This window comes from Acanthamoeba castellanii (genome assembly GCF_000313135.1).
Source record: "Acanthamoeba castellanii str. Neff unplaced genomic scaffold scf7180000084748, whole genome shotgun sequence".
In the NCBI taxonomy this organism is placed as follows: Eukaryota; Discosea; order Longamoebia; family Acanthamoebidae; genus Acanthamoeba; species Acanthamoeba castellanii.
Window position 1 is genome coordinate 46,431 of NW_004457262.1, and position 26,004 is coordinate 72,434.

Genomic DNA, 26,004 nt, shown 5'->3' on the forward strand with positions numbered 1-26,004 from the left:
ACGTACGACAGTAGTCCGATTTGCATCTTGTTGTTGCGTGGTTGTGAAGCCAGCCCTAAATAATCTATTTTATACCTACAATATCGCCGCGGAGCGCGGTGGAAGACAGTCGCCGCTATGAGATATACACTATCGCCGCGAAGAAGACATTGCGATCGAATATTGGTGGGCCAGAAATGAAAACTTTGACGGCCATAACTAAGATTCCGATCAAGGAAAGGTGGAGCACGTTTCGTTTGAAATACATAAAACAATTTCTATCTAATTAAAAACAGTTAATAAAAAACACAGTCACCAGCATGGGGTTGATGTCATTGGGCAGAGAGGTGACATTGAGCACCTCAGGGGCTGTGTTGTGGCCTGTGTCAATGCTGCTGCTGATCTGTTGATCTACAGATCTTCCATTGTCACCCAGCTGATTCCACAGGGAGATGAGATGGCCCTGCTTCAGTATGCATTCTGACTTCTTCCTCTTCTTCTGCTCTGATGCATTGGTCTGTTCAGCAGCTGCCTGGTGCTTCTTGGCTTCCTTCCTTGCACACTGTGGTTGCTTGAGAAGAAAAAGAAAAAAAAAGAAAAGAAAAGCTTGATGGCCATACCTCAACAAGTACACCCACCAACATTCAGTACTATGCTGAGTGGGTAACCCTCATCCCACACATCCCCATGGAGAGGCTCAACTTCTGCAAGTCACACTTCATTTCCCAACAGCTCCACTATAACTGGGCTGAGGGTCCAGTTGGTGCCAAGCTCTACCTCCATGACACTGCTGACCTAGCAGACTCAATCACCCTCCTGGCCAACCACCACAACCCCTTCTACATTTACATGTGGGCAGTCAACCTCCAAGTGGGACTTCTTCTCCTTTGTCCTGGTGGCCAGTGACTTTTTCATTGTCAACAACACTGCTGTTCACTTCACTGGCGAAATGTGTGACACTACTCAACCTCTTCACCCACTACTGCATCACCTACATCTTCCTGCCTTCATACTCGCCCTGAACTGATTTGCTCCGGCCGAGCAATATTTGATATTTTTAGAAATGTTTTATGTTGTTGTGGTTTATTGGGAGGGTGAGCGGAAGGCCCCTGTGACCATCTCCACCGAGCCCCCCGAGGCACGCCGCCGCGGGTGGGGTAAGACCTGGGCGTGGGGGAGGAGAGGGACCCGCGCTCGCCCACCGCACTGCAGTGTGACGAGCGCAGAGATCCCTTCCCCTGACTCCCCCACGTGACTAATCATCATCGTCGGTGTACAATCGCCCAAGGCCCCGCGGCGTAGAGAAAAGAGAGAAGAGCGGAAGAGAGGAGATGAGTCCAGGGTCCTCGGGGAGCCTTACTCATCGAACTCGGGGAGCTCCTCCTCGGCGGCATCGGCGGCGAACACGGACTCGTCGACCTCCACAGCTGGTTCTCCGTCGTCGCCCTCGATGGGACCCCTGTGCTCGTCCTCTGGCACCTTCTCCTCCTCCTTTTCGGTCATTTCCTTGTTCTGCATTCACGCCGCACGCACATACCACCAGATCGCGTGATGTCAGTATAAAACACACACGGCAGCATCAATGGGCGAACCCCTCGCTCTTGTTTGTGTGTGCGGAGAAAGGAGGCTGGACCTTTCTGAGCTCCTCTTCGTCAAAGGCGAGGTCGTCGTCGCCGGCAACGAGGTCGGGGTTGAACTCGAAGGCCTCGCGACCGCTCATGGTGGTCTTGCCAGCCTTGATCTGGATCTTGCGCTCGGCAGCGGCCTTCTCCTTGGCCAGCCGCTTGTCCTCCTTCCACTTCAGGAAGAGCTCCAGAGTGAGCGGCGTCGACTTGGTGAGGGCACGCCTCTCCTGCTCGAGCTGGTCCTCGAGTGTGATCTTGTCCTCGTCCTCGTCCTCTTCGTCCTTCTTCTTCTTGGCCGCGAGGACGAAACCGGGGGGCAGCGCGTGCCGGTACATGCAGTCCTTGCCTCCGTTGGGGCACGCCCAGAACCAACCGTACTTCTTCTGCTCGATAGCATCGAGGAAGAATTTGCAGATGATGTCCGTGCGATTCGTGGCACCGTGCTTCTTGTCGACGACTTCTCGCAGCTTGTTCTCGTCCCAGTCCTCCATGGTGTCGTTCTCGCCGTCTTCGCCGTCGCGTCTATCCGAGTACATATCGATCTTCGCCGCCTTCCGCTCTTTGGTGAGATCGTGGGAGAACTTGCAGCGATTACCCTTCGTGCACGTGCCCGCCTTGAAGAATTGGCACACCACCGATTTGGGATCGACGCCCGCTGCGACTTGCGCCTTCTTGTCCACCACGGGCTTGAAAAGCAAGTTGAGCTCCGCTGCCTTCTCAGCAGCGATCTGCTTCTTCGACTTTACTTCCTCTCCCGGCTTGGGTTTCTGTACGCGGCCGATGTATAGGAAATGATGAGCGATCAAATTAATTTCGATTAATTGGATCGTTGCAGCGCATTTGTTGCCATTGGGGCAGGGGCGCACCTTGTTGCCAGCCAGGCTCTGCGTAGTTTGGGTCTTGACCGTGGAGATGTACTGCTGCACCTTCTTACTCTTGTTCTTGTTCTTCATGCCGAAGGTCTTGTCCTCGACAATCTTCTGGACCTTCTTTTGATCCACCTTCTTCGCGCCCTTCTTCGCCGACATCTTGAGTGCTTCGCCAATCGAACTGCTTGCTCTTTGTTACTACCGGTAATTGATGGATGCTGCCGCTGATGCAATTGCCAGACTGCCGCTGCTGAATGTGCTCTGCCCCCTCCCCCCCTCTTTCTACAAACATTTCTTTCCTCCTTCTTTGTTTCTTCCAATTTTCTGGTCTGTTTATTTCTGCGCCTGTTCCACAAGACGCGCAACGACAAACCACCGCCGGGAAGGTCACTGGCCGTGGAGGAGCCTGTCGGCGGAGGCAAACTCGGCAAAGAGTTCGGGCGAGATGAACTGGACGTCGCGAAGGAAGACGAGCACCTTCATGGCCTGGTCCCAGAAGGCGAAGGCGTTGTTGAGGTCGGTGGTGATGTCCCTGCACGCGGGGAACTTGGAAACGAGGGCGGGCATGTCGTCGCCCAGCAGGTAGTACTTGATGACCACGCCCATCGCCGTGCTGCTTTCCTTCAGGAAGGGCAGCCTATCACGTTCGAGAAGAAAGCAACACAAGTTGAGCGACGGTGCAACTCTCTGAGGGAAGAGGGTTGGGCGGTTTTTTACCTGAATGAGGTGTTGATGTAGTCCTCGGGGGAGAGGCGGGCTTTGTGGGTGATGACAGCGTGCGCGGTGAGGATCTCGGTCAAGTTTCGCAGTGAGCGCTGCAGGGCCTTCACGATGGAGTTGAAGCCCATCAGTTCATGGTCGATGGGACCCGACCACGGCTTGTCCTGCGACACCAACGGTCAAACAGGTGAGCAGGCCATTGCGCGAACGAGAAGAAATAGGACCAGGGGTAGCTTACCGCGTGGTAGTTCATGGAGAGCAAGCTCACAACACGCGAAATGAGAGTGATCTCCTTGGCGTAAGGGGAGTTGGCCTCTGTTTGGGCACACGGCAGTGTCACCGTTAGAAGGAGACGGCAGGCAGGAGACAAGCAAGCAAGCATGCGTACCCAAGAGGGGCCTCCTAGGCTGGGTATGAAGCGGAGTAGGCTGGAGATGGCCGGTCGTGAGAAGCTCGATCAAGATGAACGTTTCCTCTTGATATTTGCTCTCGACCAAAGAGAGCGCCTTGCCGAGCACCGTCAGTTGTCGGTCGGGCGTGAGGTATCTATCAGAAAAGAGCAGGAACGTGTTTGAGTCAACACCAACCCAGGCTTAACAACGGCGCATTGTAGGGAGCCAGCGCTGAAGCTGTGTACCCTCGAATTTCCAAGCCCTGGAAAAGCACGGCGGCCATGAGCTCCTCCTGGGACACAATGGGCTCCTGTTGCGATGTCGAGTAGAAGATGCACGTTAACGAAATGTTGACAATAGGAAGGGCTTGGTGGACATACATCAGGAACGCTGAGATCCGGCGGACCCAAGTCCTGCACCATTTGGAGGACGAAGCTCAGGCCAATGTCGGCAGCGGAACTTTTGTTGATCTTTTGCAGCTGGTTCATGATGTCCGAGTGTTTCACGTAGCACTTGAGGTACTCGAGGACGTCATCCCTGTAGGCGTGGTCAAGGTCGTACTCGCTCGACGGGTCGAACCATCGGATGGTTACCTACGCCATGACAAAATGCCAAGAAGTGCATTAGCGCATGCGGCCCTTCGGGCATAGGCGCATCTGATGAGGAGGAGTACGTACAACTCTCTTTTGCTTGTACCAGTCATGGAGCGAAAGCGAGAGGATGGCCAGCGTCTTGGTGCGGATGTCGATCAAGTCGCCGAGCATGCGCCTGTACTCGTCGGAGTCCACCTGCCAGTGCGCATTGCGGTGAGTTGGCGGTCTAATGGGGGTATTGGAGGTCCCAATTGGCGAGCAGATACCAGAGGCGGCGCTTCGAGAAGAGCGCCAGAGAGCAGGTTATTAACGACCTGAGGCAAGATGCCGCCTTGACACAACAAGAAATAGAGCTCATTCGGCAGGCGCGGGCTGATCAACTCGTGCAGGTCGCTGAACCCAATTCGAATGAAGTGAGACACCACGTTCATGAATAAGAAGCTAAACGTGAGGATGTTGTGGCTAACGAAAGATACCTTGGGCAAGCGTGCTTGTTGAACGGCTCGCAGGTACAGTTGGTGGTGAAAATGACGTGGTGCCGAATGACATTCCTGGAAGGGACACGCAAGTGGTGAGGCAGGCCCAAAACAATCGCAGTCGAGTGCGGCGTACCTTGTGCGCATGAACAGGTCGAGGTAGTTGAGCTTTTGTACTTGGGGATGGTTGATGTGGTTTTGCACCGCGGTGAGTCCGGTTTTGTAGCCCTTGACCATTTCGTAAGCGGCTGCGATGGACGCGGTGTGTTAGCAAAGTAGCGCCTACACGGACAGGGATGCAAGACACGAGTGGTGTTTGTGAGCAGCAAACCTCTGAAGTTGAAGGGACCCTCGAGCAGGGGCGGGAAGGTAGAGCAAAGGTCGAAGCCAGCAAGTATGCACGCATCGATGAACTGGTCCTGCGTCATGTTCAACTCCCGCAATACAGCTGCGTGATCGACCCACTCATACGTTCCTTTCTGTGGTGGTCAAACAGCATCACACGATAAGTGTCAAGTCTGTAGAGGATGCCTGTTCGAATAATCGAGGTAAAGGCGGCGTACCTCAAAGTCAATGCTGACGACGATGCGAGAAACGCCAAACAGCAGGAGCTCGAGTCCAGCGTACACGGTTTGCACGTAGCCCTGCTTGGCGTCGGCCAACCAGGCAAGCTAGAAAATCATGCCCGCCACCGCGCTGTGAGCATACAACCCAGCCACGAGCGCACCAGCTCCACCAAAGGCGGTGCGGACCTGAGGCCAGGAGTAGTAGGGAGCTCGCATGAACTCTACCCCGTGGGCGTGGAAGTGTTGCAACACCTCAGTGAGGAAATTGAGGCTGATGTACTTCTCTGCTCGAGCAAAACATGGTGTGCGAGGTAAGACCAGAGCGAGCAATACCCACATTCAGCAGGCGAGAGGGGAGGCAAAGAACTAGCGTGTGGTTGTGGTCGTACCAGCGTTTTCAAAGAGGGACGCGGCCTGAGAGATCTGTCCCTTGTAGTAGGCGTCCCACGCGCTGCTTCTCTTCTGCGCGCGACTGTCGGCACCACCGGCGAGGAAGGGGCGATCCTTCTTCACGAGATTAAGCCCCGAGAACACGAACAGCGGTTTCACTGAGGCCTTCCTAATCGGTGGGGTTGCAGTGATTCAGTCACGATCGACACTGCCGGCACAAGACTAGAGAGAGGGAAGCGATAATGTACTTGAATTTGTCGAGTTCTGCGTCCACCGCGTGGGCGAGGGTGAGAGGGGCTCCACCGGTAGCAACCTGGAAAGGCTCATTGACGGGAAGCTTCTTGAGCCAATTAGCGCCTTCGATGCCGAGCCTCGTGTGTGCCAGCGAGCTGATGTTGCCCGTCTGGACGAGCCTCCTCTCGCTGAGGAATTCTAGACAGATTCAATGCGACAAGAATTGAGTCTAACTGACTGAGAGCTGTGGCGTGCAAATCAAAGAGTGAGATTAACCTTGCAGGCCACGAATGGGCATGTTTAGCAACGTTGATCTTCGTCTACAGGGGCGCGAATGTACGCCACACACAAGAAAAAGAGATGCGAGAAAAGCTTGAGTTTCCCTTCTTTCTTTTTTCACACCAGCGCCCTTTTTCTCTTTCGCACGACACCGCGGCCGAAACAGATCTTGATCGCTCTCCCATTTTGTGTAAATGTCCCAATCTGGAAGGCGAAGACGCAGCAAGTCTTCCTCGTCCCCAGGTCCCGCTTGGAACACGCCTGTCGCACCCACGATGGATAATTTCAGCTTCATTTTGGGCTCCCAGATCCGCTACCTGGTGTCTTCGCTCTCGAAGAAGAACTACCGCACGAGCGTCGCTGAACTGGAGCACGTATGCGCACTACTTCCTTGCCTGCCTCGCTGAGTTCTCGTCTCACTCCTTCTTTTGCCTGGTGCGCTACAGCTCATCACGCTCTACGGGCACGATGCGTATCTCTACCTGCTTCGCTGCTTGATGGAGCAAATTGACCTCAAGGACAGCGCCAAAAGCCAGCAGCGCTTCCAGCTTCTTCAGCAGCAGCTACTCCAGCTCATCGACAAGCCCAACTTCCCGTCCGTCCTCTTCCAAGCCCTGTCAGGGCTCGAGCTGAAGGAAGATTTTCTCAACCAGCTCTCGAAGGCGTTGAAGCTCAATCTGGCCCAGGATATAGTCCTGGCGCTGGGCCTCGCACAGGCTCCTGAGAAGAGCATTCGCCACGAAGGTACCCCCCCGCTGCATAATCCAAGCGATTTCTTTCTTCAATTTCTAAATGCCACCATGTGTTCCAGGGCGCTCTTTCCTCCGCATTAAGCTGCCCGAGGTGGAAAACAACGTGTCTCTTCTGCCTGAATCGCTTCTGCATAGCCTGCTCTACTACTTGGGCAGCAAGGACGGCTTTGCAAAGCAGAGAGCGACTCTGGCCAAGGCTCTTCAGGCCTCGGGCAAGCCTCTTTCGCTCTCGCTGCTCGTTCTCGCGAGTGACGACAAAATCGACTTGGATTCGCGAAGGTACCCGAGCATTTGATTTATGACACCTTTTTTTTAACACTCACACTCAATTTGCGACAGAGGGCTCGAGGAGCGCACCGATGAGGATGCGGACAGTGAAGAGGCGCTGATTGCAGAGATCTCAGCTGCCGTTCACCCCAGCGAATTGATGCAAGACATTGGCTACCAGTGCTGCCAGACTGCGGCCAATCTCAAGGAGCTTCTCAAGAAGTTCCCTGATGCCAACGAAGCCGACGTTGCCGCGATCCTCGCCATGATGCTGCGGACGAGCGCGGAAGGCGAAGAAGGCTCAAGCGAGCCTAGCAGTTGGAATCTTGGAGTGTTTGTAGATACCATCAAGGAGTTGGTACGGTCTCCCCGCCCCCTTTTTCTGCACATAGATACATCTGGAGTGACACGTGCCCCCCCCCTGCACTGGCGTGCAGCACCCCAAGTTGAACTGGGCTTTGGTCATCAAGAGCCTCGACCGACCGGACTTCTACATCGCCGACGCCAAGGCGATGCACTTCATCCTCAACGTGTACAAAAGGGCGACAAAAGTACATCTCCCGTTGCTTGCCGTACATCTGCAGCCGACTGATTCATACCGTGCCACAGGAATCGTTTCCAGTCGATGCGGTGACGGGCAAGTGGTTGAACACCCGAGGCCAGCTGTCGTTCTTGCAGCAGGCTCTTGCTCTGGGAGCGGAGGCGGTCAATTTCGCCTCCACGACCCCGCAGCCGACAACATTCACGCTCGATCTTCCCCACCCCAACAAATCGTCGGCCACGCTGGTGCAGAACTGGCACAATCTGGCGCTGATCGAGCGCCTGCTCAACCTGGCCGAATCAGAGGGCTTCGATGCGGTGAAGGAGATCTTCAAGGGTCCTCTCGAGAACTGCCCAGAGTTGCTTCTCCTCAAGCTCGCGCAGCTACAGGTAATCCTTCTCTCCTGGACACTCCCCTGTCTACTGTGATATTGACGCTCTACGATTCAACCAACAGTCGCCGTGGGGCATCCTGTACTGGGAGCTGTGCTCCGAACTGCTGGCGTTGTTCCTGGGAAACCACCCCAACTCCAGCTATGTTCTGCAAAAGCTGTGGGGCGTCAATCGATCTCTGGTGATGCGCGGCATGGTAGAGAGCTACAACAAGGATGCTTACTGCCTCTCCCGGCTCTTGGACGTGGCGCACGATATCAAGGTACCAACCCACGTGCTCCCAGCGCTGGCGTGCTACTCGTCTCTCACAGCTACCTCTTCCGTTCAGGCACTCTCGCCCATCCTGGAGATTCGTCCGTTTGCCTTTGCCATCGACCTTGCCGCACTGGCCTCACGCCGAGAGTATCTCAACCTGGAGAAGTGGCTCCAGGACAGAATCAACGAGCATCAGCTCGAGTTTGTTGTGGTACCGTGACCCCCACGCCCCCGCCTTCGTGAGCCACGCACGGCTCTGACCCTATTTTATTGCAGGCGTGCCTGAGCTACCTCAAGGAGAAGAAGAAAGCGTATGCGAAGAACTCGTCATCTACCAAGGGAAGCAACGCCAACAGTGCTGTCGCCGCTCTTTCGGCGGACACGTTGGGCGTGTTCTTCACCGTGATGCAGGCCAACATCAAGTACGTCGACATCTTCGTTACCAGTGTTGCTTGCAGTCCGCTCAATTGGCATCCTCTTTTTGTGTCTTGGGATCGTAGCATGATGCCGGCCGACATGGTCGAGGAGTTCGATCAGCTGCAGAGTGCGCACGCGATCCAGCTCAGCAAGGTCACGGCCACTCAGGGAATGAACACCCCGAGCGGCGGAGCGTCAGCCGACCCACCCGCACCCGAGAAGGAGGGCTTCCCGAAGGAAATCGAGAAGACGGCCAATGCCTACTTCCAGAGCGTCTACACGGGCCAGGTTTCAATCGACGAGATAGTCACGCTCTTGAAGAATTTCAAGGCGTCGAAGAACAAGAGGTACACCGTGTCGACGTTGTTGTTGTTGATGCCTTTTATCGAGCACCACTCACGCCACGTCATTCTGGTCGTACAGGGAGCAAAAGATATTCTCGTGCATGGTTCACAACCTCTTCGACGAGTATCGATTCTTCCCCAAGTACCCCGACAAAGAGCTGCGGATCACCGGCATCCTCTTCGGCCAGCTGATCCAAAACCAGCTGGTGTCGTACATCTCGCTCGGAATTGCCCTGCGATACGTGCTGGAAGCGCTCAAGAAAGCACCCAACACGAAGATGTTTAAGTTCGGGCTGTTCGCGCTCCAGCAGTTCAAGTCGCGCCTTGGCGAGTGGCCTCAGGTGCGATAACTGCCCTCTTACCACTTCTTGTCGAGTGTTGTGCCCATTCCCGTTCTTACACGCCACCTTACTGTTCAACAGTACTGCTCGCACATCCTGCAAATCCCCCACATTCGGCAATACCATCCCGACATTGTGGAGTTCATCGAGGATTCGCTCAAGAACGCGTCCGGCGTTGCCGCTCCCGAACCCACCGTGCCCGCCATGCCCAAGGTAACGCATGACTCTTGGGGGAGGCGCCGAAGGTGCACGTGGTTAATGCACATATCAGCAAAAGACAGGAGACGCCGCTGGAACGTCCACGTTCTTGCCCGGATTCGCACAGGCCGAGGCAGCACAAGCTGGGCAACCCGCTGCTCTCACCGGCAAAGCCCCGGTGGCCAAGCAGTCGCCTGCCACGACCGCCCCCGCCGCGCGCCCGACCACGCCTCCTCAGGCCGCGCCTCCTGCGAGCAACGTCCAGCCACAGAGTTCGGCAAAGGCGACCGGGTCTGCGTCTGCTGCTCCCGCCATGAAGGGCAACGCTCCCTCGTTCCACATGGGCAACCAGCTGCCTTTGGAGGCCATTCTCCAATCGATCACCCCAGCTTCTGGTACGACACCTCCGATCGTCCACTCGCCAATCTACAATGGCTTACCATCCAGTGTCCGTACAGCGCCGGATGAGACGATCAAGGACAAGATCTTCTTCGTGTTCAACAACGTGTCTAAGCAGAACATGGACATCAAGGCCAACGAGCTCCGAAGCATCCTGCACTCAGAGGACTGGCCGTACTTGGCCCAGCACTTGGTCATCAACCGCGCCAGTATCGAGCCGAACTTCCACACGCTGTATCTCGAGTTCCTCGACTACCTCAAGATCCCCGGGCTCTTGGAGCTGGTGCTCAATTCCACTTACGCTGGTACCTCTCGCTTCGCTTCGTGCTGCTCATCTTCTTGTAAAGCATTTTTACTCAACCTCTGTCCCTCCAGCGATCCAAGCGCTGTTGCGGTCCCAACGCATCACAGTGAACCCAGCGGAGAGGACCTTGCTCAAGAACTTGGGCTCTTGGCTGGGTAACCTCACACTGGCGCGCAACAAGCCTCTGATCCACAAGCGGCTTGCCCTTAAGGTACGTCCGATCGTCTTTCTCGAGCAAGCGTGTTCGTGTTGCTGACTGCGCTTGCCCTGTGCAGGAATTGGTTCTGGAGGCCTATGAGACGGGCAAGCTGATCGCGCTGATCCCGTTCGCGGCCAAGGTGCTCGAGGCTTGCACTAAGTCCAAGATCTTCGCTCCTCCCAACGTCTGGGTGATGGCGATTATGCGGCTGTTCGCGGAGATCTATCAGATCCCCGAGCTCAAGCTCAACCTTAAGTTCGAGATCGAACTGCTGTGCAATCACATGGGGCTCGATCTGAACGGTAGGCGTCTCTCTCTCTCTCTCTTTGCGCGCGCGCGCGCGTGTGTGTGGCAACAACCTGCTGACCACCTTTACCCGTCCTTCACAGAAATCAAGCCCACTGAAGCGCTGAAGGACAAACTCAGACCAGACAGTCAGGACTTCACCGCGCCTCCACCAGCTGCCGCGCTGGCTCCAGGTACCTTTTGGAAGGCCACTCGCCCTCATCTTTCGTCGCTTCTGACACCGATTGTCTCTGTGCAGCACCAACACCTGCAGCCGTTACCGAGGTCCAGGCTCCGCATGTCCCTGTGGTCGCGCGCCAGCCGCCCATCTCGCCTCCCAGCGAGCCGACTCCTGTGGCCCAGCAGGCTCAGCAGCCGCCTCTCGGAACGCCGCTTCAGTTCCCGACCGCGGCGCCCGCGCTGCCGGCCGGGGCCGCGGGCCTGTGGAAGATCAACCCGCACATTCCGCTCTTCAGCCAGCAGCCTCACCTCAAGCGATGCGTCACCATGGCCATCGACAAGGCCATCAAGGAGATTTTGACCCCCGTCATGGAACGATCGGCCACCATTGCCTCCATCACGACGAGGGAGCTCGTGCTCAAGGACTTTGCTCTGGAGCCCGACGAGCAGATCATGCGCACCGCTGCGCACTACACCGTGCAGAGCCTGGCGTCGAGCCTTGCGATGGTGGCCTGCAAGGAGCCCCTTCGCGTCAGTATCGCCAGCCACTTGCGTTCGCTGCTTCAGGCCAACGTGAGCGACCAGGCCCAGCGCGCGTTGATCGAGCACGCCGTCCAGACCGTTTGCACCGACAACCTGGACACCGCGTGTGCCCTCATCGAAAAGACCACGGCCGAGAAGGCGCTTCGAGAAACCGACGACGCCCTCGCTCCCGCCCTTGAAGCGAGGCGTAAGCACCGAGAAAGAGCGCACAGTCAGCCCTACATCGAGCCCAACTTCTTCTCTGGCCGCTATCCGTCGTCGCTCCCCGAACCGTTGCGCCCCAAGCCCGGCGGTCTGCTTCCCCACCAGAAGCGGGTCTACGATGAGTTCAGCAACGTCCTCTCCCGCACGCCCCGCGTCCAGCCCGCACCTCCGCAGGTCGTTGAGCGCGTCCCGACCCCCGGCGCCCCCACCGTGGCGCCCACCCCTGTGCAGCCCTTCCGGTACGTAGCCGCAACCCACCACTCCCTTCCACATTTCCTCGCCTGAATTGCTGACTTGGGTTGGTGCGACTGCAGGCCCTACCCCACGCCGATCATGGCGCCGAATATGCCCGAGGGAGGCGACGTGTCGCAGATCTCGTCTTCCGGACTCACCTACGTCGTCAACCAGGGGACGGTGAACCTGTCGCAGCAGGACGCCCGCCGCTCCATTCACACCAGGGAGGTCGCATCCCCCGTCAAGGCCGTGAAGAAGGAGAAGCTGACGACCGGTCAGGCTCTGCAAAAGTTCAAGAGCATCCTGCACGACCTCGAGGCCTCTATTGCTGGCGCCGTCAGTACGGCGCCCCGTCCCCAATTTGTGTTGGTCACGTCCGCCGCCGTCTCGTGGTCGCTGACCTCTCTCCAATCTGTTTTCTACAGCGACCCTCTCGTCTCTGGAGCAGCTTCCCGAGGACCACCCGGTGCTTCACTTCCTGGACAAGATCCCAACGCTCATCACCAATTCCATCAACCCGAACGAGGTCGCGCTGGCCATTGCGCAGAAGATCTTCAAGCGCATGTACGAGAAGATCGAATACGACCTGCAGATCGATACGCACATCGCCATCCTGGAGCACATCCGCGATGTGTGCAAGAAGGTCGTCAAGGAGCTGACCAACTGGATCATCTACTCCGATGCCGACGTACGTCCTACTACTCTGTCTTCTCGACCCACTTGATCGGGGCTGACGCTTTGTTGCTTCCCGCCATGCAGAGGAAGTTCCACCGCATCATCACCATCGGGCTTATCAACTCGCGGCTGCTCAAGGCGACCGACTTTGACGTCCACCTCTCGAAGAAGATGGACAGCGGGCGCAGCAAGCAGGCTGTGGACTTTGCCATCCTGGTGCTGCAGAAGTGCATGGTGGAGCCCAAGGAGCCCACCGTTACCGCCTCCGAGTTCTTCAACACCCTCGAAGTGCTCACCAAGATCGCCCAGCGTGGCGCCGGACCTGAAGGGTACACACACACCGCACACCGCACAATGCCTTGTCCTCTTTTCCCTGCATCGCGCTAACTCTCCTTGTTATGTGTGCAGGCTTATGGAGCTCATCACTCAAGCCAAGAGTGTGACCAAGGCCTCGGCCGAGAAGCTCCGTTCGCCGCGCAAGCTGGCTCGCTCCAGGGACGCGTCGGAGGCCGCCCTCTCGGCTTCCTCCCAGCAGGCCGCCATGCTGCCCGGCATGCAGGCGCCTGAGATTCGCGACCCCATGTACGAGCAGGTCAGACAGCTGTGGGAGGAGTGGAAGCACATCTACTACCAGCCCAACCAGAGCGACAAGGTCTTCTCCACCTACCTCACCCAGCTTCAGCACAAGTACGTTCTCCACCTCCGCCTCCGCCCCCTCATTAACTTCCACTTCAACGAACGAACGCGGACATACTCACCGGTGTTGCTTCCCAGCGTGCTGCAAAGCGAGGACCAGGGCGTGGTCAAGAGCTTCTTCCGGGTGTGCACCATTCTGGCGATCGAGCAGAGCTTCAACCCCACCATCGGCACCACGCCTCAGTCGCAACCCGTCAACACATCGGTCCTCCCCGGTCAGCTCAGCTACAGGTCGGTCGACGCGTTCAGCAAGCTGGTAGTCTTCCTGTACAAGTTCTCGCCCGAGGGCCTGGCCAACGCGAACGGTACCAAGCTGAACCTCCTGAACAAGGTCCTCGACACCGTGGTACGCGTGCTCGTCAAGAACTACGACACCAAGCGCACCAAGTTCAACCAGAGGCCCTTCTACCGGCTCTTCGCCTCGCTCCTGATCGACCTCAACTCGTTGACCGCTGAGACGGACCCCGCCCACCTCCAGGTACGACCAACAGAACTCCTTTGAGTTGGAGATGGCTGTGTTGCTAACATTGTTGGGCGCTCATGTCAGGTGTTGATGGCCTTTAGCAACTGCTTCATGATCCTGTCGCCCATTCGAGTGCCCGGCTTCTGCTTCGCCTGGCTCGAGCTCGTGTCCCACAGCCAGTTCATGCCCAAGCTGCTCCTGTTCAAGTCGCAAAGCGTACGTCGTTTTGTGCCACACGTCAAACGAAGAGAGAAGAGTCGCCGCTCACTCACGCTCGTTCATCTTGTCGCGACACAACAGGGCTGGCCGGTGTTCCAGCAGCTGCTGGTGGAGCTGTTCAAGTTCTTGGAGCCCTATCTGGTGAATGTGGAGCTGAACGAGCCCATCCGTCTGCTCTACAAGGGCACCCTCCGAGTGCTCCTGGTGCTGCTTCACGACTTCCCCGAGTTCCTGTGCGACTACCACTTCAGCTTCTGCGACGTCATCCCGCCCACCTGCATCCAGATGAGGAACCTCATTCTCTCCGCCTTCCCGCGTAACATGCGTCTGCCCGGTACGCCTCCTCTCCCTTTCTACTTAGTACTTTATGTTATGTGTGCCGTATCGTGCCGTGTGCGTAGCGGAGGAGTTGGCACTGACATTGATTGTTGTAACTCCTCCGCTGCGCACAGACCCGTTCACGCCCAACCTGAAGGTGGACCTGCTGCCGGAGATCAGCCAGCCGCCGAGGATCCTGTCCAAGTACACGGCCGCCCTCACGGCCAACAAGACCTTCAAGCAGGAGGTGGACAACTACCTGAAGACCGGCCAGCCCTACACGTTCCTCCTCGAGCTGCGTTCCAAGCTCTTCCTTCCGCAGGGCCAGGCGCTCGTGGGCGGCACTCGCTACAACGTGCCCCTGATCAACGCGCTCGTACTCTACGTCGGCGCCCAGGCCGTGGCCCAGCTCCACCCAACCACTTCGCAGCCGCCCGCGCCCATCAACCAGTCGGCCCCGATGAACATCTTCCAGCACCTGGCGCTCGACCTCGACACCGAGGGCCGCTACCTGTTCCTCAACGCCATCGCCAACCAGCTGCGCTACCCGAACAACCACACCCACTACTTCACGTCGGTGCTGCTCTACCTGTTCGCCGAGGCCAACCAGGGACAGGGTCAAGGCCAGGGCCAGGGCGAGCAGTCGAGCCAGGAGATCATCCAGGAGCAGATCACCCGCGTGCTCCTCGAGCGGCTCATCGTCAACCGGCCGCACCCGTGGGGCCTGCTCATCACCTTCATCGAGCTCATCAAGAACCCGCGCTACAACTTCTGGAGCCACTCCTTCACCCGCTGCGCCCCCGAGATCGAGCGCCTCTTCGAGTCCGTCGCCCGCTCGTGCATGGGTCCCGGCCCCGGTGGCGCCCCCAAGAGCGACCGTCCCGGCCTTGTAGATAAGTAAGCTCCGCTTCGACGGTCAGCTCCTCTACTCTCTTTGCTGCAAATATTACCCCCCCCCCACGTTTTGTTTTGAATAAACACCCTTTTCGCACGCTGAGCCCAAAATAATAATAACTGTAATAATAAAAATAATAAAACACACCAAGAAGTTGCTGAATGACTGAGTACAAGCTCGTGCTGTTGGGCGGCGGCGGTGTGGGATCGTCCTTCCAGGCGTGGATCCTGCTGGTCAAAGAAGACGACAACGTGCCCATTGTGCTGGTGGGCAACAAGAGCGACCTGGAGCACCTGCGGGTGGTGCCCACGTCGGAGGGCGCCGGTCGGCGTTCGCCTGCAACTACCACGAGACGTCGGCCAAGTCGAGCATCAACGTTGAGACCTGCTTCTTCGCGCTGGTGCGCGATGATCGGCAAGGCGAACCGGGAGGACAAGGGCTCGAAGGACCGGATCAAGCTCAAGCAGCAGACTCCCTCTCTCCCTTTGGAGGAAGGGGAAGGGGAAGGGGAAGGGGAAGGGGAAGAGGAAGAGGAAGAGGAAGAGTTGTACGTAATCGCGAACAAAAAATGAACAGATTATCACACCACACACCCACAACCAACAAATAAAAGTAAAAAGAGAAAACAATAAACAATAAAAACCAAAAACGCTGTATTGTTAGTCCTCGGTGGGGGTGCCGAGGAGGGCGAGCTTCTCGACGCCTTGGATGCAGAGGGCGAGGCAGGCGTTTTCGACTTTCTTGACGCTACTCTCCATGACCCCGATCTTTTGTCGCAGGTCGTTCTTCTTGTCGGTCGTGAGCTGCTGGAAGCCTTCGCGTTGTGCCAACCATGACATGTCAGCTCGCACCCACCACCACCGCCACCCTGCGAGAGGAGACGAGGAGGGTACCCTCGTAGATGGCTTGGATGAAGCCGCGGATGGCGTGCGCTTCCTCAACTTCGCCTGCGTTGATCGCCCCGATGGCCTTTCGCATGAGCTCTCCCGTAAGATCTGCACACCGCACACGCGCGCAGTAACGCCGGTTAGGGAGTGACCAAGCTTCCCGGCTCAGGCTCCGAGCTTACCGGCGATGCCCAGCAGGTAGTCCTCGTCGTTGACGAAGAAAGCGACGTGCTGCACGCAACGAGACAAAGGCGTGAGCCACGAAAGACCGACACAAGCGCCGCCGCAGCGGCGTGTGCGTACGTTGGGGGTGCCGGCACGGATGACCTCCTCCACCTCCTCGCGGGTGATGAGGGCGGCGTGCTTGATGTAGTGGAGGAACGACACCGCTTCGATGAACTCCTGCAGGCCGGGGCTGAAGGCGCGGCGATACCGCCAGTACTCCTGGCCTGCACAATTCATTACAGACAACGTCGTAGAACCATCATCGTCAGCAACGACTGTCGTGACTATATGGGGTCGACGTGGGCGCCCCGTGCCTTGGAGCTCGGCCACGATCTTCTCGAGGGTGGTGAGGATGACAGCGAGGTCGGTGTCGGCCTGCTGGAGGAGAGCCGAGCGTTCGTCATTGCGCTGGAGCAGGAAGATGAGGCGCTTGCTGCCAATCGTCAGGTCCCGCGACAGCTTGACCAGCCGCTCGTGCCTGTCGTTCTGCGCTCACGCCAATAGAGATGCAAGTAAAATAAATGCAGGTACGGTGTAATGAAAAGAAAGAAGATAGAATAATGCAGGGGTCGCCTTTCGTACGAGATCGTCGAGTGTGGCAGAGTAGGACTGGAAGAGGGCGAGGATGGGGCTGTCCTTGGGTATTTCTCTGCGCGGCTTTTTGTTAGCAGTCTTGGAGGATGCCTCGCCCCCTTCGCCGCTTTCGCTCGATGCACGCGGCCGCCTGCCACCCCGCCCGCCCCTGCTGCCGCCACGACCTCCGCCCCTGCCCCTTCCTCTGCTTCCTCCCTCCCCACCCATCGGCTGCCCAAGCGCTTCTTCGCCTTCCATCTTTATTTTATTTATTTTTTATTGCAATTTAAATTAGAAATGATATATCAATATTCCTTTCCTTTTCTCCAAGGATTTCTCACAGTTCTTGGAAAAATGGCTCTCGGGCCAGCGCGATTGTGCGATCCAATCGCACATCTCACAATCGCCAGACGTTAGCATCACACCAGCCCTCACAGAATGCGTCGCTTTTCTTCGTCCATCGTTGCGTCCGGAAGGATCGCCTCCTCGTCTGCTCTCGTTAGGACTGCGGTTTTGGGCCAGGGCCGTCTCGCTGCGACCTACGCCACCAAGAAGAGTACATCACCTTCGAATTTTTCCCCCATTTCAGTTGCACTCGCCATTTTGTTTCTCCTCTAGTGGTGTTCTTCAACGCCACTCCTCCCACTGACGATTTGGGATTTCTCATCAAATTTTGTGATGCGATTCGATCTTCGAAATGACAGGGAATGCGGAGACCGAGCTGCACTCGTACTTCGAGAAGGAGGTAGAGCTTCTCGATCAGGATGAGGAGGCCAAGACCCAGGATCAGGAGCTCCAGAAGCGCCTCGACGATTGGGCCAAGCGTTTCCATTTCAACGTGAACATGGGGGCGACTGAGATCGTGGCCACCAAGAAGGATGCCGCCCTCAACGCTGAGTACTCTTGCCCCCTCTTCTTCATCTGCTCCGCGTAACATCTCCGACGGAGTCTCATTATCTGTGCCCTCCTCACCGCGATCAACAGCGTCACCGTCAAGATCGACCCCAACATCGAGGAAGCCGACAACTATGGCGACGAGGAAGACGCTGAGGACGAGGAGGGTGAGGAGGGCGAAGACGCCGAGGAAGCCGAGAAGGCCGAGGGCGAGGAGGGAGACGAGGGAGACGAGGAGGAGGAGGAGCCGGAAGCGGTACTGCCTCCCTCCACCACGTGCGTGCGTGTGCGGTGTGTGCTCACGCGTGCGATGTGCCGTGCGCGTGTGTCCAGGATGGCTTCGGAAGCGTGCACTTCACCGTCGAGGTGAAGAAGCCCGAGCAGACGATGCTGCTCTACGGCGTGGTGTCGGAGTCGGCCGTGACGGTGACCGAGGTGGCGCTCCAGGCCGCTGACGGTACCGAGAAGTCGGCCTACGATGCCCAGCGCCTCGACGACGAGGGCCAGGAGAAGTTCCGCCTCTACCTCAGCTCTCTCGGCGTCAACGATTCCTTCGTCCCCGCCGCCTACGCTGCCGCTCACCTCCATGACGAGCATGGTACCCCCCTCACGCGCTATGTTTCTCCCCGCCACCTTCTCAGACACTCATCAACGAACGCGCTGACACTCGTGTGTGTGTGTGTTGCGTTACAGCTTACCACAAGTGGGTGAAGGATGTGATGGCCTTCACCAAGCAGTAAGAGTTCCCAGACGTGTGCGGGCCTATCGCCCCCATGTACGGCCGCTGCTCTGCCCCAACGAAGAAGCAGCAAACAACAAAAACAGCCCTTCACACCTTTGTCTTTGCCTGCTTCGCTGTTGATTTCTTTTTATTGTTCTTCGGCTGCCGGGGTCAGTCCCATAATGGCAGGAAGGTACGGAAGAGAGAAGACGACGGAGAGCGAGCGGGTGTAAAACTATTCGCACACAGGTATAAAGCAGAGGTTGTGGCGATGCGGTGCTGCTCCCCTCTTCCTGAAACCTGTCATAGCCACCAACAGGGGGTTGCAGCAAACCTAGGCTGCCATCGAGGTGCTTCACGGCGCTTCTGAAATGGCGGCTGTCTCTGCTTCCCACAGACTCAACACCAAACGAACGAATGAAAGAAGAACAACACTCCAAGTTGAAGAGGAGCTGGCGCATGGAAAAGAATGAACATGTTGGTTGTGATGTGTACAAAGAAAGTTACAAACGATTACACCGTAGTTGTTGTACATGCGGAGGGTACGATGGGAGAAGGGAGACTATGCAGAGGCTTGCGAACAGCTCGAGAAGGGTGTCAGCAGGCGGTGGCGTTGCGTGCGGGGGCGACCAGAGACGTCGTGACGGAGGGCACGAAGGAGACGACATTGCACACCTCGGCCAGCGATTCCCTGTAGTGGGGCATCCTCTCGAACAGATCGACAAACAGCGCCGACTCCACCACCCTGGCGAAGTGGCCATTGTAGGTGAACCGAATGTACTCTTGGCACCTGCAGAGAAGACTGGTTCAGCTGCTGAAGAAGACAACGAAAGAGACCATTCGCAGCTGATTGTACCGTTTTTCGAGGTGCCACGCAGAGTAGATGTTGGCGATCTCGAGCAGCTTGGCGATGTTGTCCAGGTCGAGGCTGTCGCCAAGGAAGGCCTCGCACTTGGACTTGAGCGGGTCGAGGCCGTAGATGTCGGCGGCACGCAGGACGTCCACCACGCACGACTCATCCAGCTCCACGCGTCCCTTGTAGATGAACTCCACGATCTTGTGCATCGTGTCAAAGTCCACATCTCGCACCACCAGCCGCTGCAGATCGCCCTTGCCTGCAGCCGCCATGCCCACCCACCACGCTTGAGAAAAGGCACTACCTCTCCCGACGGTCACCAATCGACTGGATCTGGGGCGGTACCGTTGCTCTGCGAGTCCTTCTTCCTTCTGATGTGCTTGTGCTCGGGCGGCCCGTCCCTCTTGCGCTTCTTCTTGAGGTCCTTGGCGCCGGTCGCCTTCTTCTTGGTCGCCTTGGCTTCCTTCTTCTTCCGTTTCTTGGGCTCCTCCTCGTCGTCGTCCAGTTCCAATCCACCGCCGCTGGCTGCCGTCGACGCGGTCGAGCCGTTGTCCTTCTCCTCGCCGCTCTCCTTGTCGTTGCCCTCCTCGTCGTCGCTCGCCTCCCACCGGAGGAAGAGCGCCGCAAAGACCTTGCAGCGAGCCGCCAGGATGGCGCGGTGGCAGTAGATCAGCCCTTCGCCGTCGCCTCCACCGGAGCTGTCGTTGTGCGCCGCCGCAGTGACGTTGCGCGGGCGACGCACGGCCGAGACCTCGCCGACGAGCGTGGTGGTGGAGGAGGGCTCGTGACGCGGGGCGACCAGAACGAGGTCGGGGAACATCTCCCGCCTGTTGAAGAGCATCCCAAAGTCCTCGAGGTCCTTCTCCATGTGCTCCTTGGCCGCCACGGCGTCCTTGTTGTGCGTCAGCTGGTCGACGTTGAGGTTCATGTTCTTGCACAGACTCAGCAGCGCCTCGAGCAGGTGCTCGTTCTCTGTGCGCCTGATCACAGGCGACAGAAGCAGCACTCGCAGCGTCTCCGGCGAGTCGTTCAACGCGAACGTTCTCCTGCGACCACGACACGCACGGCACACAACACGACACGAAGAGACAAATAATGACACACGACAGATTAGTGAGTGCTGTGTGGGGGTTGGGGGGGGGGGCAGGTGGTCACCAGAGGAAGTGGCGCGCCCTCTCGCCGAACTTGGAGGAGAACTGCTCGAGGCAGAGGATGGCGAGGGTGATGACGGCCCACAGCGGGTCGTTGTGGCCCTGGCGGATGTCCCGCACCAGGCCGAGCAGTGGCACGAAGGGCTGGAGCGTGCGCCAGGAGTTCTTGATGAGGATCTTGGTGTCTCGGATGCAGTTGCGCAGGAACGTGAACGCTCCGATCTCCTCCAGCAGCGCACTGTCGCACACAACACCATCAGCAGCAGCAGCAGCAGCAGAATGCACGATTGAGTGACCCACAGGCTATGAAGAGGGTGAGGCGAGTACCGATTGATGCGATTGTAGGCGAGATTGCCGATGGTGAGGCAGAGGAGGAATTTGATGCATTCCAATTCGTTGGAGGCGTCCTCTCTCCTGCGAAAGACGCGCTCGCCGACCATGAAGTGCAGAAACTCTATGACGCCCTTGTTCACCAGCACCCCCTGCCAAGCACCACCGTTTCCATTGTCATTGCCGTTGCCATTACATCAATCAGTGCCCACCAAGAACACAGAAGACAGGGAGAGAGAGGGGACGGGTACGTGGAGGTCGTTCTTCTTGCCGCTGTCGTAGTGGCTCTCGCACACGTTTTGGATGATGGCGCTCATCGTCTGGAGAAAGTCCGCCCAATTGGGGTGGCCCTTCTCGTACTTGATCTTGTTGAACGTCAGCATCACCGCATCCACTCCGCCTGGGTTCGCAACCATCGCCTCCACGTGAGACGACGTTCTGTCTAGCTCGATCGCGAGCAGTGCAACAAAAAAAAAGTGGTGTTAGACGTCGTACCGTAGAGCACCACGAGGGGCTTGTTCTCCTCGTGCGCGGAGATGGCCCAGACGCACGACAACGCCTCCAAGCATATCAAGTCATCCACCCCTGTTCCCTCGCCGCGCTCCATCGTCAGTAAGTTCCCTGTGTCGTGGTCTCGGGGGGCGAGGGGGCTACCGGGTTGGTCGCCGTCCCAGGAAGGACGGAAGAGGGCGGCCTGGTGGATGGCGTGCCACGCGGCATCGGTGCGTCCGACCGAGACGGCCTTGCGCGTGTCACCCGACACGGCCTCGTGAAGCAGCCGGAACATGTCCAGCCTCCGTGCTTTGTCCGCGTCGGCCAGGCCCGCGATCACGTCCTCCACCGTAATGGTCACCTCCTCTTCCTGGCTCACGCGACCCCTCGGGTGGTGAGTTTCGGGGGGGGGGAGGTGAGTAGGGACGAAAGGGGGTACCACATCGTCGAGGAGGGCCTGGGGTGGGTGGTGGGGGTTGTGTGGAGGGGCGCCGTTCATTGTTGTGACGGCTGGTCGGGGAAGGAAGGTTAAGATGTTATCTCCCGACGAGCAAAGCTCGCCCAAGGCAAAGGGGCTATGGGGAGTTCGGGCTTTTGGAGGAGAGAGAGAACCAGACATACCAAAGGATGAAGAGTTCCCTCGGGGGCCGCCTTCTTACTTCCGCGTTAAGATGGAGGTGGTGGAGTTCACCTGCCCAGACTTGTCAACAGAGGTGCAAAAAGTTTTGTAACTTTGTTCTCTTGAGGCTTTTGGGAGAAGAGCTCGGGGTCGGTCGCCAGAGGAAGAAGAGCGCTCGAGGTGGGGTCGAAGTTGACCCAACTTCCAGGGGCTGGGTTGTGTCGAGCGGGGGGGGCGGAAACCAAAAAGCTGCATTCAACTTCGCAGCGCCCCAATAGGAAGTTGAGCCCTGGCGAAAACTCAACGACCAACCGCGCCAGGCAAGATAGAAATTGCTGGAGAAAAATATTTTCTTTCAGGCCACAACGTCGTCCTACAGCTTCTGGAGGTACCACGAAGGGTACCTGTTACGGGTGGACAGCACCTGCAGGTTGTTGGCGAACGCGAACTCGTTCACAGCTCCCTTCACCGCTCCACTCCCCTCCGATCCTGCCATGTTGATCACCATCAATAACTCAACCCAATAAAGTGCTGGTGGAAGGCAACACACCATCCATGCATTGACGCCATGACTGGCCAAGCTCGTGGGCTTCGGATCCAGAAAGGTAGTCGTGGCCGGCGAAGATACCGCCCATCCGCAGCTTGGGCCACCAGGTGCGCAGGTCCTCGCGCACCCCGCAGTAGTCGTGGCGCGCGTCCACGTAGATGAAGTCGAGCGAGTCGTCCGGCACAAGCTTGGCGGCCTCGGTCGTGTACATGCGCAAGAACTCGGTGATGTGGGCGTACCGCTCCAAGTTGCGCTTGGTCTCCTCGAAGCGCGCCTCCTGATCAGAATCTTCCACCTGCACCAGACGATCGGGTTAGTTTTGGCAACACGCGCACGAGACGAGTGGGTACGTTGGCGCCGTCATCGTAGCTTTCTTGATGCTTCCACACATCAACGAGGATGTACTTCTCACAGCTTGGCCAGCGCGAGAGGGTCTCATTCGAGAAAAGTCCTTGCTGCACTCCTGGAGGAAGAAAAGTCAACACCGCCTCGTTTCGTTGGTGGTGATGACGCTCTCGATCACAACCGGGTGTCGTGTGCCATGCGAGCCGTGCGTGTCGTCAAGTGCCAGGTGCAGTGAAAGGGAGAAAGGTTACCGAGCTCGGCGCCAGTCTTGAGTTCGTAGAGCTCGGCAAGACAGCCCAGCTGCTCGCGACTCCCGAGGGGTATCAGCGGCAGTCGTTGGCCTCTTTTCCTCCCCTCCGGTCGCTGCTGTGGCCACCATCCGGCCTTGGGCGGGATGAGCGAGCCGCACTGGCTGTAGATCGTGTCCACGTCACTTTCGGACGCCCGCTCAGGGTACCGCCAAGTCTCCTCCCTCACGTCGTCATGCAAAGGGGGACTCCCGCAGGAGGAGGAGGAGAGGAGCAAGTAGAGACAAAGGGAGAACAGGACGAAGCTGACAACACGCCAGTCCACCATCACCATCTTTTGGTACTTTTTCCTGAAGGAATGGTATCCTTTTCTGCGCTGGCTGACAAAAAAGAACGGAACGCCATGCAAAAACCCCTTGTGCTTGCGTCTAGTTGGGGAGGAAGTGCTCGGTCGCGGGGTCCCTGAGGTTGTAGTTGGAGGCCATCGAATGGCCGTAGGCACCTAGAGGCAGGTAAAGGATGAGTCACACAATGATGGCGGGAATGCCGATGTGACGTACCAGCAGTGGCGATGAGCACGATGTCGCCCTCTTGGGTATCGGCCGGCATCGTGCGCGCGTGTCCAAAGACTGCGCGGGCAATGGGTGGTGGTGAGTTGGGTGGTTCGGGGGCTGCGCTGTAGCAGAGTTGATTCACGCACCATCACCCGACTCGCAGATGTTGCCCACGATCTCAGCGGTGATGGAAGGCCCGCCCGGAGTGGAATGGAGGCGGGACAGGTTCACGATCTGATGGTGTGCAGCGTAGAGGATCGGACGGATGAGGGAGTTGAAGCCCGTGTCCACGCCTGGAAGCACAATTTCGCAACAGCCGTATCAAGTGCATGTAAGCCAACGGGACCAATATGGGCCAGTTGTGTCGAGGAGAGAAGGTCAACCGATGTAGTTGTAGCTGCCCTTGGACTTGAGCTGCGTCACGGTGCACAGGAGCACGCCTGGAATCGATTCGCTGTTATCAACTGTTCGTAGTTGGGGACTAGGCAGATGGGGTTGCACTTACCAGCTTCGGCAATGGGGAAGCGGCCGGGCTCGAGCCAGAGGGAGAACTCGGGGTTCTTCTGCTTGAACTCCTTCACCAGCTTGTCCACTTCCTAGCACGCACAGCAAGGCGACACAGCCGAGATTGGCCCTCTCTCAACGCTGCCCTGGCGCTCACTCGGGGGCGGGGGAGGGGGCACTCACCTGCATGTTGAGCGCCGTCTGCTCGCCGGGTACCTCGACAATCCCAAGGCCTCTGCAGAAGGGGAGCTATTAGGTCGGCGTCTCCCTCTCGAGAAGAAGCAAACGGTTGGCGGTGGCCGTGAGCGTACCCGCCCAGATCAAGGGACGTGGCCGAAGGGAAGTACTGACGCGCGCAGGCCGCAAGGTAGTCGGCGTTCTCCCTCCATGTGGTGGACGAGAGAATACCAGAGCCCACGTGGGCGTGGAGCGCGGCCACGTGCACACCGTGCTTGGCGGCGAGCTCGGCCGCGATGGGCAGCTCTTCGGAGGCGATGCCGAACTTGCTCTCCTTGCCCGCCGTTTTCACATGCTCGTGGTGTCCCTACGCGCACACAAAGATTGCCGCGTTTCGTGTTCCATGGTAAGTCGCACACACCACTTTGGCGAACGACAGCACAGCTGAGTGTCAGCTGGCCGAGAGCGGAAAAAGTGCGTACCTTACGCACGGAGGGGTCGAGGCGCAGCATGATGTGTTTGCCCGCGAACGTGGAGCCCCACTGCTGGAGAGGATAGAGCGAATCTGGGTCGATGCGGACATCACGATGTCGCGAACGAGACAGAGAAAGGGGATGTGAGTTGCGTTCGAGGCTGTGGCAACGAGCTTCCCTTACGCAGCGATTGTGGTATCAGCGCTCATTGATCTCTGATCGGACTGTTCCCCAGCGGCGGAACAGGACAAACAAGTCGTGAAAGCACAACCACGCCACTGTAAGTACCCAGCGTAACGATGGCACCCACGCTCAGGGCGTACTCGTACTCCTCTGCGCATGGGGAAAGTGCCGTGCATCAGATATCAGCGCACGATCACGCTCGTTAGAAGAGGTTGGTACTGCGTGGAGCGAAGTTCGGCGTGAAGAGAAGACGGCCGCCACGGAAAGGCGATGTAGTGGTGGCGGGCGCCGCCGAGTCGATCAGCTTCAGGCCGGGGAACAGCGCCAGCACGTGCTTCACTTCGCCGGGGCTCACGCATTCGAACCCGAACCCGGCCTCGTACACAGCTCGCAACACTGCCAGAATAAATAAATAAATAAAACTCAAAATATGAAAGTGGGCGCGGTGGCGTACCGTCAGGGTGAGGGTTGGCCTTGATGGCGTAGAAGAAGGAATCGATGGAGGAAAGGCTGCGGAGTTGAGAAAGGGCCTGCGCAACGGAGGGTCCATCGTAGACGTAGAGCGGCGAAGACTCCCGCGCCAAATCAATCAGCTGCTGGGTCCTCCCCTCCGTGCTCCACCACCGCCCCTCGATCCCGGACGCCGCTTCCGCCTGCATTCCAATATCAATTTTAATATTGACCGATTTTCTTATGTTCGCCATGATTTCCCCCGATTTCCTCCTAGCCGAAGAATGTCACGAATGTTGTTGCCCTGCAGGTGTTGCAAAGAAATTTCTGGTTTAGCTACCTTCCGCGCATTGGGCGCTAAGTCCGAGAAAAAGACTAAAACCTTTTCGCGGGAGGCTGATCCTTTTTTCTTCACCCGCACACAAACGCATCATCACAGACCACCAACCATCCTCGACTTCCAACCATCCTCCACACATCCCACAATGAACGCCTTCATCGCTTACCCCAGCTCGACCGCCTACAACTGCC

At 57.7% G+C, this 26,004-nt stretch overlaps 8 protein-coding genes across 8 annotated transcripts; 2 read left to right on the forward strand and 6 right to left on the reverse strand.

Moving 5' to 3' along the window:
- Nucleotides 1-1,335: 1,335 nt before the first annotated feature.
- ACA1_189570 (zinc finger (CCCHtype) family protein) lies at nt 1,336-2,632 on the reverse strand (the record flags this gene model as incomplete). The annotated part of the gene is made up of 3 exons (XM_004333256.1): nt 1,336-1,491; nt 1,613-2,371; nt 2,471-2,632. The coding sequence occupies 3 exons, from the start codon at nt 2,630-2,632 to the stop codon at nt 1,336-1,338; spliced, it is 1,077 nt and encodes a 358-aa protein (XP_004333304.1).
- Nucleotides 2,633-2,860: 228 nt separating this feature from the next.
- On the reverse strand, nt 2,861-6,142 carry ACA1_189580 (viral life cyclerelated protein; the record flags this gene model as incomplete). Its single annotated transcript, XM_004333257.1, has 16 exons — nt 2,861-3,110; nt 3,191-3,357; nt 3,432-3,508; nt 3,582-3,739; nt 3,831-3,895; nt 3,966-4,178; nt 4,263-4,373; nt 4,445-4,571; nt 4,655-4,729; nt 4,791-4,902; nt 4,986-5,133; nt 5,218-5,298; nt 5,407-5,504; nt 5,610-5,779; nt 5,859-6,042; nt 6,121-6,142. 16 exons carry the CDS (start codon nt 6,140-6,142, stop codon nt 2,861-2,863), a joined length of 2,058 nt encoding a protein of 685 aa, XP_004333305.1.
- Nucleotides 6,143-6,317: 175 nt separating this feature from the next.
- On the forward strand, nt 6,318-15,250 carry ACA1_189590 (transcriptional regulatorrelated, putative; the record flags this gene model as incomplete). The annotated part of the gene is made up of 25 exons (XM_004333258.1): nt 6,318-6,497; nt 6,570-6,867; nt 6,935-7,154; nt 7,215-7,500; nt 7,580-7,693; nt 7,752-8,072; nt 8,140-8,337; nt 8,404-8,541; nt 8,607-8,752; nt 8,831-9,094; nt 9,171-9,432; nt 9,514-9,645; nt 9,704-10,025; nt 10,089-10,334; nt 10,405-10,544; nt 10,609-10,834; nt 10,922-11,011; nt 11,077-11,983; nt 12,059-12,318; nt 12,404-12,666; nt 12,738-12,982; nt 13,062-13,827; nt 13,897-14,028; nt 14,113-14,365; nt 14,484-15,250. The coding sequence occupies 25 exons, from the start codon at nt 6,318-6,320 to the stop codon at nt 15,248-15,250; spliced, it is 7,176 nt and encodes a 2,391-aa protein (XP_004333306.1).
- A 653-nt stretch (nt 15,251-15,903) lies between these two features.
- On the reverse strand, nt 15,904-17,187 carry ACA1_189600 (uncharacterized protein; the record flags this gene model as incomplete). Its single annotated transcript, XM_004333259.1, has 6 exons — nt 15,904-16,112; nt 16,138-16,239; nt 16,314-16,362; nt 16,435-16,580; nt 16,656-16,842; nt 16,939-17,187. The coding sequence occupies 6 exons, from the start codon at nt 17,185-17,187 to the stop codon at nt 15,904-15,906; spliced, it is 942 nt and encodes a 313-aa protein (XP_004333307.1).
- Nucleotides 17,188-17,367: 180 nt separating this feature from the next.
- On the forward strand, nt 17,368-18,563 carry ACA1_189610 (uncharacterized protein; the record flags this gene model as incomplete). The annotated part of the gene is made up of 5 exons (XM_004333260.1): nt 17,368-17,485; nt 17,634-17,826; nt 17,914-18,079; nt 18,157-18,421; nt 18,517-18,563. The coding sequence occupies 5 exons, from the start codon at nt 17,368-17,370 to the stop codon at nt 18,561-18,563; spliced, it is 789 nt and encodes a 262-aa protein (XP_004333308.1).
- A 578-nt stretch (nt 18,564-19,141) lies between these two features.
- Nucleotides 19,142-21,872, reverse strand: ACA1_189620 (BTB/POZ domain containing protein; the record flags this gene model as incomplete). The annotated part of the gene is made up of 9 exons (XM_004333261.1): nt 19,142-19,334; nt 19,401-19,659; nt 19,746-20,446; nt 20,586-20,789; nt 20,879-21,033; nt 21,133-21,323; nt 21,377-21,502; nt 21,536-21,743; nt 21,813-21,872. The coding sequence occupies 9 exons, from the start codon at nt 21,870-21,872 to the stop codon at nt 19,142-19,144; spliced, it is 2,097 nt and encodes a 698-aa protein (XP_004333309.1).
- Nucleotides 21,873-22,365: 493 nt separating this feature from the next.
- ACA1_189630 (uncharacterized protein) lies at nt 22,366-23,466 on the reverse strand (the record flags this gene model as incomplete). Its single annotated transcript, XM_004333262.1, is given in 5 exon segments — nt 22,366-22,396; nt 22,412-22,481; nt 22,543-22,834; nt 22,890-23,002; nt 23,136-23,466. 5 exon segments carry the CDS (start codon nt 23,464-23,466, stop codon nt 22,366-22,368), a joined length of 837 nt encoding a protein of 278 aa, XP_004333310.1.
- A 94-nt stretch (nt 23,467-23,560) lies between these two features.
- On the reverse strand, nt 23,561-25,682 carry ACA1_189640 (bifunctional aspartate kinase/diaminopimelate decarboxylase protein; the record flags this gene model as incomplete). Its single annotated transcript, XM_004333263.1, has 11 exons — nt 23,561-23,634; nt 23,693-23,761; nt 23,833-23,979; nt 24,070-24,150; nt 24,192-24,282; nt 24,374-24,425; nt 24,502-24,734; nt 24,850-24,932; nt 25,129-25,173; nt 25,243-25,419; nt 25,478-25,682. The coding sequence occupies 11 exons, from the start codon at nt 25,680-25,682 to the stop codon at nt 23,561-23,563; spliced, it is 1,257 nt and encodes a 418-aa protein (XP_004333311.1).
- Between the last annotated feature and the right edge of the window lie 322 nt (nt 25,683-26,004).